At 35.6% G+C, this 10,392-nt stretch overlaps 2 protein-coding genes and 1 pseudogene across 4 annotated transcripts; 2 read left to right on the top strand and 1 right to left on the bottom strand.

Moving 5' to 3' along the window:
- The first annotated feature begins 1,416 nt into the window (after nt 1-1,416).
- Nucleotides 1,417-3,860, top strand: LOC127125633 (probable small nuclear ribonucleoprotein G). Of its 3 annotated transcripts, none has more exons than XM_051054415.1 (5): nt 1,417-1,597; nt 1,732-1,754; nt 2,945-3,066; nt 3,178-3,252; nt 3,562-3,860. In XM_051054415.1, exons 1-4 carry the CDS (start codon nt 1,563-1,565, stop codon nt 3,238-3,240), a joined length of 243 nt encoding a protein of 80 aa, XP_050910372.1. In that variant the 5' UTR covers nt 1,417-1,562; the 3' UTR covers nt 3,241-3,252; nt 3,562-3,860. The 3 variants fall into 3 exon arrangements, with proteins under 3 accessions (XP_050910372.1, XP_050910370.1, XP_050910369.1); XM_051054413.1 differs by lacking the exon at nt 3,562-3,860 and adding an exon at nt 3,379-3,528 and having other exon boundaries at nt 1,418-1,597; XM_051054412.1 differs by lacking the exon at nt 3,562-3,860 and having other exon boundaries at nt 1,421-1,597; nt 3,178-3,528.
- Nucleotides 3,861-4,170: 310 nt separating this feature from the next.
- On the bottom strand, nt 4,171-6,540 carry LOC127129911 (ATP synthase protein MI25-like; annotated as a pseudogene).
- Nucleotides 6,541-8,675: 2,135 nt separating this feature from the next.
- LOC127128961 (replication protein A 14 kDa subunit B) lies at nt 8,676-9,886 on the top strand. Its single transcript, XM_051058307.1, has 3 exons — nt 8,676-8,810; nt 9,231-9,501; nt 9,590-9,886. Exons 2-3 carry the CDS (start codon nt 9,234-9,236, stop codon nt 9,652-9,654), a joined length of 333 nt encoding a protein of 110 aa, XP_050914264.1. The 5' UTR covers nt 8,676-8,810; nt 9,231-9,233; the 3' UTR covers nt 9,655-9,886.
- The last annotated feature ends 506 nt before the right edge of the window (nt 9,887-10,392 follow it).

Raw genomic sequence — 10,392 nt, forward strand, 5'->3', positions numbered from 1 at the left:
TTAAGTAAATTATAATACTAAGGTTCAGTTCGAGTGAACTTTTACTATAATTTAAATTCGGGTCAGTTCGATTTTTCACGAAACAGTACCATGAGCAACCCTACCCCTAAAATTGCACCTTCCCAATTGTTGAGGGAGTAAGTAAGAGCTATGACTGGGCTTTTTTACGAGATAATATAGAGGTTTCTTCCTGCCACCCCATTCTGACCTGCACCCCCATATTTTGTAATAATGACAATTTTACCCTTCGTATTATTTACCTTCCAAATTTTTACATTCCGTAAAAAATTTCCTCAGTAAAAATCGGGAGAGACTAAAAATCCGGTACAAAAACTTTTGCCAAACATTATTTTTATGCTTTTTTATCGGACATTTAACAACCCGATACGTGGTGTAACCAGATTTTTGGCAAAAATTTGGAAATCTCTTGAATTTTTACCGTATTTTTTGCAAATTCGGAATATGTTGAAGTTTTACTGTTTTTTTAGGAAAAATCCAGAAATATTTTTGAATTATTTTTGGATTTTTATTAAAAGTCCGAATACATTTGAAGTTTTACCGATTTTTAGGAAAAATCCAGAATTTTCAAGATTCTACCGTTATTATTACCATATTTGTTTTTGCATAAACCTAAAACCCAAAAGTTCGGTAGTTAAGTATGCTTCAATTGTGCGGTCTTGATCCTGATGGTTCCCCTGTGGATTTTACTCAGTTTTTCACCACTGACGCGATATGTTTTACATAAATGATTCATTTTTATTTATGATATCTCTGATATTGATAATTTATTTTGTATATGTTAAAATGTCATATGTTTCCCTATCGGGTTGACGTTTTAGCATGGACGTAGTCTGTTGGTAAATAACATGATGTTATTGTTGTTACAATTTGTTTCGATACTATAAATGGGATGAGAGGAAGAAAAGACAAATTGATTATGAGATGTGACAAATGAGGAAATTACAATAAGAGGGATGTGATTGCAGGAAGTTATACCATGAAAGTGAAATGTCCATTTATGTTGAGATCTATGCCAAGTGGAAGCAGTTGGAAGGTTACACTGAGGTGTGAGTTTCACAATCGTACACATTCTATGGACTTAGATGGAAATGACATATTAGGTCGTTTAAAAGATCATAATTTTTTTTTTGTAAATGTGATGACTAAATACAATATGGCTCCAAGAACCTTAATATCACATTCTTCTCAACCTCTAAATCAAGAGTAGCAACCAAACGATAAAAAATGATAAAAATTCCGATATTTGCTTCAAAAATCTAGTATTCATCAAAACAAGAAAATTTTAGTAAGGATAAAAACGTAATCGTAACCACCTCATAGGGGCGTCAGGTCAAAAATGGTGGGGGCAAGAAAAAACCTCGATAATCTGGGTCTTGACGGGCTTTAGTTACATTGGGCTAATACGTTTCTTGAACCGGGCCCAACATATCACTCTCCAGCAAAACCCTCGAAATTTAGGGTTTTGTGGTGAAGAACACTGCGGTTCAGCTCCCTTCTAATCATCGTCTTCCTTCTGCATCCTCTCATCTCCACTCTTCACCATGAGCAGATCAGGCCAGCCACCAGATTTGAAGAAGTAAGTCTTGTTCTCGCTTTCAATTCACTTCAATTCATCATTTCAATTTTCGTTGTTTTTAATTTTTTTCTACATTTGATTAAAATTAATATGCTTTTTTTTTCTTCGTTTTTTGTTTTTTGTTTTTTTTGCAGGTACATGGACAAACAGCTTCAAAGTAAGTTTCTTTCTGCTGATTGTTAGCATCTTCTTTGTTTGGCATCAAATTGGATTTACATAGTTTATGTGTAGATGGAGGATTTTGTAGAATAGCTGTAATATTATTCGTTAACTTCGTTTTTAGATGTTTAGAGGTTTCTATTTCTCTTGTCATGATAGATACCCAAAAATTTTCTTATTTTTCTTCTTGGATTCAAACCATGTTTCCGGTTCCATTTATTCTCTGTTCAGTATTTCTTTCGAAATTGGTAAATGTTGTTGCAATAGCTTTAATAAACGAGTGTGTTTTATTTCACATGAATTTGATTATCAATTTTGTAGTTATATTTTAATGAGAAAATCAAAAGATTGCAGTCAAGTTTCTTGGGTTCTGTATAAAAGGAGCTAACTGTTTTTTTGGTGTTGTTTTATTTTCAATAGTTTAATTTAAAGTTTATAAAGTAAAAGCCATGAATAACTTCTATTACACTAAATGCTGAGATGAATTGAGAGTGTAATGGTTGATTGCAAACATAGATTTATATTTTGGTGATTAAAGGGCACTGAGGAAGCAAGATAGCCTGTGTTTCTTTCATACATACATGAACACAGTTTTGGGCTGTCAAGTAACAACGTTAAGTAGAGGGGGGTCGGGAATGATTTATGAATCAATAAGGGAGGTTTGTACCGAGTGAGAAAATAGAGGGGGGTGTTGATTACATTTACCCATACCTCAGAGAAGGCCATTATAGTTTCCTTTTTTAAATTTAATTTTGGATCTGGGTCAGGTTGAGAGAAATGGAGATTTAACCTTTGACTGGACTTCGTCCTTCCTTTCTCTGACCACTCCTCTTTTCTCTCTACTGTGCAGCTTTTTTAAGGCCTTGTAGCAATTAGGAAAAATTTAGGTTTAAAATGAGAGTAGGGCTTTATATGCCTTTTAGTGATTTTTTTTCAACTATGCATATAACTCTTACTCATAGCTCATTGGGATGAATTAGGTCTTTTCTCTATTTGAATTTTGTTGTTTTCTTAGTTATCTACATCTTTGTTTATCACTGGTGGATTTTGCTCTTGCCTGTTTGTTCTTGATATGAATCCATGCACATGTTTAAACACATGTATCTATGGATGTTGGTGCTTCTTTGCTGAAACATGTTTTACAATTTTGTGAGGAGTTTTACTGAAGTATGTGCTATTATCTTGCAGTCAAGCTGAACGCAAATCGCATGATTGTTGGTACTCTCCGGGGCTTTGACCAGTTTATGAATTTGGTTGTTGACAATACTGTGGAGGTGAATGGCAATGAGAAAAATGACATAGGGATGGTGGTAAGTCCTCAAATTATGCATTTTCAATTTTATATTCATAGTTTAGGTGTAGCAGGCTTATAAAGATTCAACATGGTTATATTTCTTATTAATTTCACTCCCATTCTGCAGGTAATCCGAGGAAATAGTGTGGTAACTGTAGAGGCACTTGAACCAGTAAACCGGAGCATCTGATTTATGTTTCTTGTAAGCATTTATAAGTAAATTGTGAGGTTTAAAGTTTCAACAGATACCAGTTACTGCTGGGTGTAAAATGTAATTGGGAACTAGCGGCTAATATGAGGTTATGTTTCTGGTTTATTGTCAATCCAGGATACCTTCATGGTTCAGTGGATGGTATTGCTTTAACTAAAATGATGTATATGTCTTTTTCAGTTGAATCGGTAGTTTTCTATTCCATATAACATTGGCAATTATCACTTTCTATTCTCTTCAATCTTAAATATTGGTTGTTGAACGCTCCTTTACAGTTTTCACTTCTCTTTTATTTTGCAGGGATTACAGTTTACACTTCACTTTTTGTTTTAAGGAATTACAGTTTTCATTTCTCTTTTATTATTGTCACAACCTGCTCTAATTTTTGCATTTAAAATGACTTGTGTCTCATTGCATCATGTAACTTACTCTACTACTAGCATTTCTGTTATGTTTGTTTAAATCATCATTGAAAAATTCTAGGATGCAACTTCACATTGTTCATGAACCTGTGTCTGATTTGTGCAACGCAATTCGGTTTCACTCAACAATGATTTTAGACTCAAATAAGTATATATGTTTTGGTTTCAAGGGTTCAATTGAACAGCCTTAAAATTGCTCAACCGATTTGATTCTTGCTTTTAAAGTAAAAACAATTGGGAATTCTTTAACTGCATTTGAAATGCATGGTGGGTAATGCAATATTGCGACAACTAAACATTGTTCAATGTAGAAACTGGACAAGTCATTATTTGTAATACTAGAACAAGAAGGAATATAATATTATTTTGGTCCTCGTGCACCTATGAATCATAATGTATGTAATTGGCTAAAATGAAGAGATATCTTTTTGAAATACTTGGCTAAAATGAAAATGTATGTAATTGTGAAAAGGATGGTTTAGGAATCTTAAATGAAGATTTTCTGCAATATAAAATGCATTATATAAAAATTAAAACTAGAATTATAGACCGGCACATGAGTCTTGATTGAATAAACTAGAATCTTGAATGAAGATTTGCATGACTCTGTTTTATTTTATGAACAACTTCAGTCTTGTGTATTATCTTTTGTTTTGTAACTAATTTAGCTCTTCTGAGTATTTGAATGAATAAAGGGCAGTATTTATTGTTAGTGAAAATTTTAAGTGGATAGGTTACGAATTTGTCAAAAGAAAGGGGGTAAGAGCTCAAAAAATGCCATGTAACGATGTATGCCAAATTTTCAAAAATGGAAGAGAATAAATACGCAAATTTCTTTCATTTTTTTTAACAGTTTGAATCAAAAAAGTGTCAAATATGTAAAAATATGATACTTGAAATATATAGAGAAAAAAAGGAAATACAATCTTTTCTCTTGTTTCAGAAGTTGGGATTGAGTCAGTTTTCCTTTCTTAACAGGCTCAAGGGAAGTTAGAAGTCAAAGAAGCCTTGGTGCCTAGCGAAAGCGAATTCTTCTTTCTTTTCTTGCTCGAAGGGTAAGTGGATCTGAGTCAATTTGATCTTTTCGACACTTTCGAATGATTGTGTTTAACACCCTAAAGATTATGTTAAAGAAATTGCTTGAGCGACTTTCAAAGAAAATCTGACCGCAACGGCAGGAGTCTTTCTTAGTGCAATACGTTCAACAACCCTTAAAGCGTGCGGACGACCCTAGCGTATAGAAAAGAAAGTAGTCCTATTCGAAAACGAAATTTCAGTCCTAGTAGGTGCGGTGCGATATTGAAGGTCTTTCCTTCACGGGCTTACTTAGTGCTTGTGCTAAGGAGTTCAGGGCTGAAGCGTAGGAAGCATTGGCTATCAGAACCCCCGGAGGGAACAAACTCCTTTCTTGCAAAGCTGCTTCATGAGAAAAAAGTTGTCTTTGTATTGGATCCGCTCTTCTGTTAGCATAAACATGAATTAGATTCTATTCGTCTTATTTATTCTTAAGAGACCCCCCCCCCCCCCCCCCCCCCCCCCCAACCATTCTTAAGACCACCAAGCTCTCTCGAATGAGTTCTATTTTTTTTTGCTTTCGAGATACACTGGGGGATAAATCTCCTCCTAACTAATAAGTTAAACTTTGTGCCTAGATCGTCCTGAAGACGGATGCGACGGGAAGAAGTGGCATTTGGAAGTGTTGCTGACTTAACATTTAGGTTTCGGCATAACAAAGCTTGCACTGTCTTTTCGCACTTAGGCGCACAACATGCCATTGGTAATGATTCTACTACGGTGCCATAAATTCGCAAACTGATCCTAAGTAATCGTTGTTGTTCATTAGATTCCGGAGGAATTACTTCGTTAGGATTGGGGAATTGTTGTGATTCTTCCTGAATAGCCTGGATTCTCCCATCGAGAGTTACTTTGAAAGTATTACCTAAACTCTTCCGCCTGAATATGATGAAGCTTATAAAACAACGAGCTACTATCATTTCTTCATTATAGATTGATATCTTATTCGAACTTAATGCACAAATAGATGGAATAGCAGCAAATAACATCTTTCTAGCTTGCATATGCGTGTAACTCAATCTCATTTAGAAAGGTTCTATCTATCTTTCAGCAACTAAACGGGAAGTGGTTTAGGAAAGGACTTTAGAATAAATCGGATGCGCTCGCCCAGCGATAAAGGCCCCGACCCTGCCCTGCCAACCAAGTAAAAATAAAAAATAAATAAAGAAGAGAACGAAAGGAGAAAAGGTAACTTCGTATTTTGGTAATTCTCTAGGAGTCATGTTTAACCTTGAATGCTATTAATAAATTCTACAGCAATAGTCCCTCGAACTCGAAAAGTTATAATGAAAATGGCTAACCCAATAGCTGATTCCGCATCTGCCACCGTTGAAACCAATGAAGCAAATGATTGACCCATCATATCATCCAAAGAAACGGAAAATACCAAAAAGTTTGAATTAACAGCTAAGAACATTGATTCAATTGGAATTGACATAATAGGAATATTTCGTCTATTAAGAAGGATTCCCCGAATACCTAAAATAGAGATGATCATAGAAAATGTAAAATATTTGATAGGATCCGTTTCAGAAACGTGGAATGTAAGAGAAATTCAAATGTTATATATAGTTTGCCATCGGGACTTCACTGCGAGAGAAAGAGGATAATTTGTTGAAACTCTTGACTTTGTAGACCTAATTCAGTAATATTCTTCAAAATGGTCAAGAGTTGCTCCAAAGACTCGGAATCGTGATGAAGGCGGGTTGCAATGTCTTGAATTCTCTTTCCAGGGGGAAGAACAAGAGCATTATGAAAATATATTTGAAGCAACCCCTCTATTTGTTTTTTAATCTCTTCTCGGAGGGTGTCAAAACATAGGTCTCCTAGCCTTTCGGCCATATTTTCGTCGGTTAACCCCCGAAGGCGACCTGCACGAAAGATTATGTTAACTATAAGGGGGATATAAGCTAGTCCTACTATCGTGAATCTTTCGTTGACCATCTCGGATAAAAATGTAAGAATGTTTGGAGTCATCTCTTAGAAAATGCGGAATGGAGGAGTAATACAAATGTTATATAGATACGGGAGAAGATTAAACCTCTCTTGGCGTGATTTGAATTAGGCCATCTCTCTATCTAGGGAAAAAGTCCCGCCTTCGATGCTTAACTTAATAAGTACCGAATCCAAGTATAATCCTAAATAAATTCTATACATCATAAAAACGAAATAGACCCTTTGCCACTTCCTTTTTTCGTAGCTTAAAAGGCGTCCCTTTCTATTATTTTGATATGCCCTTCCTTATTTATGCAAATAAAGCCGCCTAAGAAATTAAGTCACGGTCGCGGATCAGGAGAGAGTTATTGTGTGACACATCTATATCTGGGGATGATCGGGTAGAACTCATGGCTTTTGGGTGTAAATCGGGGAACGATCAATTGGGTGCCCGGGGTGCTATAAAGATAGGGGACGACACACTTTGTCGTGCCAGCTATGAGGCTATATTCTCGTTGAGTCGGGCGCTTGGGAACACTGTCCTGTCGAGTTGGAAAACCAACATTGGACCAGGATGTTGTTCCCTCCTTGCTTAAAAGATTCGGGAAGAATCTGGTAAGTTTGCTCTACATTGTTCCTTAGATGGGGAGGGACATAGGCTCGACACATTTCGTAGCTATGCTATCATCGTCGCGTCCGTAAAATGAAGGCATTAGTACATTATACTGGGTGGCATTAGCACATTATACTATGCTATCACATTTCGTCGCGTCCGTAAAATGTGGCATTAGCACATTTCGTAGCCTAGATTTTCGTCACGCGAATTAGCCGCCAGTCTTTGAGGTCGCCTTCCTTGCTTAACAGTATAGCCCGCGGGTGAAATCCCTGATGTCGTATTGTACATGGGAATCTAAATTGTGAGGCCATTGAATGATAAATCACGACCTTAAACACTTGCCTGTAGCTATAGTGTCAACTTGACGCGCTGAACGACTATGATCAGAATCCTTTCGGGGGCCCTGTTTCCCATTGGTGCGCTGGAGACGGTTCTTTCTGTATCTTTGGCTTCTTCTTCTTCTATAGATTCTTTTTTGTCTTCTCCTCATTCTGAGTCAAATAGAGAAAACAAACACATGTGAATGAAGATAGATTGACCTTCCTCTTCTCTTCTTACTCGACCTCCTCTTCCTCCCAGATAGGTGCTTTTCCTTTGTCTTTTGACAAAACCGAGGTTCTAAGGGCTCCCCGAGTTCCGCTTTTCCGGCTTCTCTCGCTATTTTGGGGAGTTGTTCCACCGGTTGAGTGAGAGTCGAGGTGGGGAAGATCGGTTATTCCTTCATCCCATAATGCATTAAGATTGCATCTACAGTTGGTTGAGTTTCTGTGCCTAGATGATCAGTGATATTTCGTCTGGTTGTACCAGAACTCTTCTTTCTTTCCTCGTTTGACCTGCACTCGCTAACCGACAACTGAGTTTAGTCAGCTCAACAGTAATATGAATCCCCTTTAACAAAATCGTTAGGGTGTTAAACACAATCATTCGAAAATGCCGAAAAGATCGAATTGACTCATATCCGCTTACCCTTCGAGCAAGAAAAGAAAGAAGAACTCGCTTTCGCTAGACACCAAGGCTTCTTTGACTTCTAACTTCCCTTGAACCTGCCTAGTTAAGAAAGTAATATATATATATATATATATATATATATATATATATATATATATATATATATATATATATATATATATATATATATATATATTATTTATTTATTTATTTTTTTTTCTTTCTTTTTTCTTTTTCATTTAAGTATGATACTTGAAATCTTAAAAATGTTACAATTAAACTATCTAATTTTTCACCAAACATATATATGATTTAGATTTATTTTAATTGAGTGTGTATCAAAATTATAATTAAACAGTAGTAAAAATAATTATAAAAAAGAAGAACAATTTTTTTGAAAATATTGGTGTGTTATAAATAGAGGGGAGAGGGAGTAAAATGGAAGATTCTGGAAAGAAAAGGGCGCGCTTTCTCCCTTCCTGGTTTCGTGTTCTTCTCAACTACCCTCGTTTTTCAGCAATTCGCATCTGCACACTGCAAATTGAATCAATCTGGTAACTAATCGTTCCACACTCTAACAAACTATATTTGATGCTTCTTAACGCTCTTCTTCCTGTAATTGAAATGGAAAATTATGCACAATCACCGATTACTCTTTGCTCTGTGGCTAAATCCTCATTTCAAAATTGCTTAACATGATATTAGTGTGGTGTTCGTTGTTGATTCAACAATTACGGCAATTATTGCATTGATTTGTGTTGCTCATTTAATTTCATAGAATTTAATTCAATTAATTGTCTATCGAAATGAATGAACTGAGGTTATTACTTATCATTGTTTCAATTACTTACATTAAAATTTGTTCTCTAACTTGAATTTTTAGATGTAAACAAAGTGCAAATGAAATGTGATACAACACATTTCAATCATATTCTGATCTCCAAATTAAGTCATGTTGTTGTTGCATATTGCAGAATATGGATTCGTTAAGCCCTGCCGTCTTTGTCAACGCGGAATTGTTACCCTTTTGTGTTGGAAGAAGGGTTCGTACAGTGATACAAGTAGTGCGATCTGAGGGTGTACTCGTCATTGGAAAATCACCGGATGAGAAGCAGATTATTGTAAAAGTATCACCTGATTCACCCCTACCATCTCCTCTTACAGCTTTTGTAGAAGTTATTGGTATCGTTAACAGTGACAAGTCCATCAAAGCTGAGTTATGGACCAACTTTGGGGATGAAATTGGTATTCTTTTTTATTCCCTTTTCCCCTTAGGTCAAATTTCTAAGCATATTAAGTTGGGGTTTCTGATTTTCTTTTACCATGTTGCCAGATATGTTCAGCTACCATAAGCTTTGTCAGCTTGCAAATGGAGAATTCAAACACTTGTTCCTGTGATTTGAATTTACAACACAACCTTATCTGACTATACAAACACCTCTCTATCAGATGCAAATGGAGGATTCAAATACTTGTATCAGTTTTCATGGTAAATAATTTGTGCTTGTTATAATTGAAATCTATGAAAAAAATTGGGGGCATATTCTGATGTTTATTACACTTGTTTGTTATCTTTAATATTTTACATTTCCCCATTATTAGATATATGAGAAATAGATTTGTTGGTTTATGTTTGTACATAATGTAGTGATGAGCATTGAGATGTATGCAGATTGTGAATCACATGTATCAGATAAATCACCACATTCATTCACATTATAAAACCAACCCTACAATGCAACAACCTTATAACTTTTGAACCTACAACTGCATTATAACTTTTGAACCAAATGAATAGATCTTGTTCATAGATTAATTAATAGGCATGTAAATTTCCAACCAAAAAACTAAGAATGATATAACATCCCTAAGTAGAACTAACTGAAACTATTCACCGATTCCTTACCCTCTCAGAACCACAGGTCTTCTGCAATAGATAGACAAGATTTTAAATAACGGCTGCATTGTAGATTTTTTTCTTGATTTTGGTCGGTATGGGTGTTGAGACATTGATTGCGGTCGTCGCGGTGCAAATTAACCACAATTACGGTTGGTATCAGCATTTTCTGATTATGTTCTGTTGCAACGTTTTTGCGGTAACGGATGGTTTTTTAAAATAGGTAAAAGCCATGGTCA

The sequence above is a fragment of the Lathyrus oleraceus genome, chromosome 3 (genome assembly GCF_024323335.1).
Source record: "Lathyrus oleraceus cultivar Zhongwan6 chromosome 3, CAAS_Psat_ZW6_1.0, whole genome shotgun sequence".
NCBI classification, from domain to species: Eukaryota; Viridiplantae; Streptophyta; class Magnoliopsida; order Fabales; family Fabaceae; genus Lathyrus; species Lathyrus oleraceus.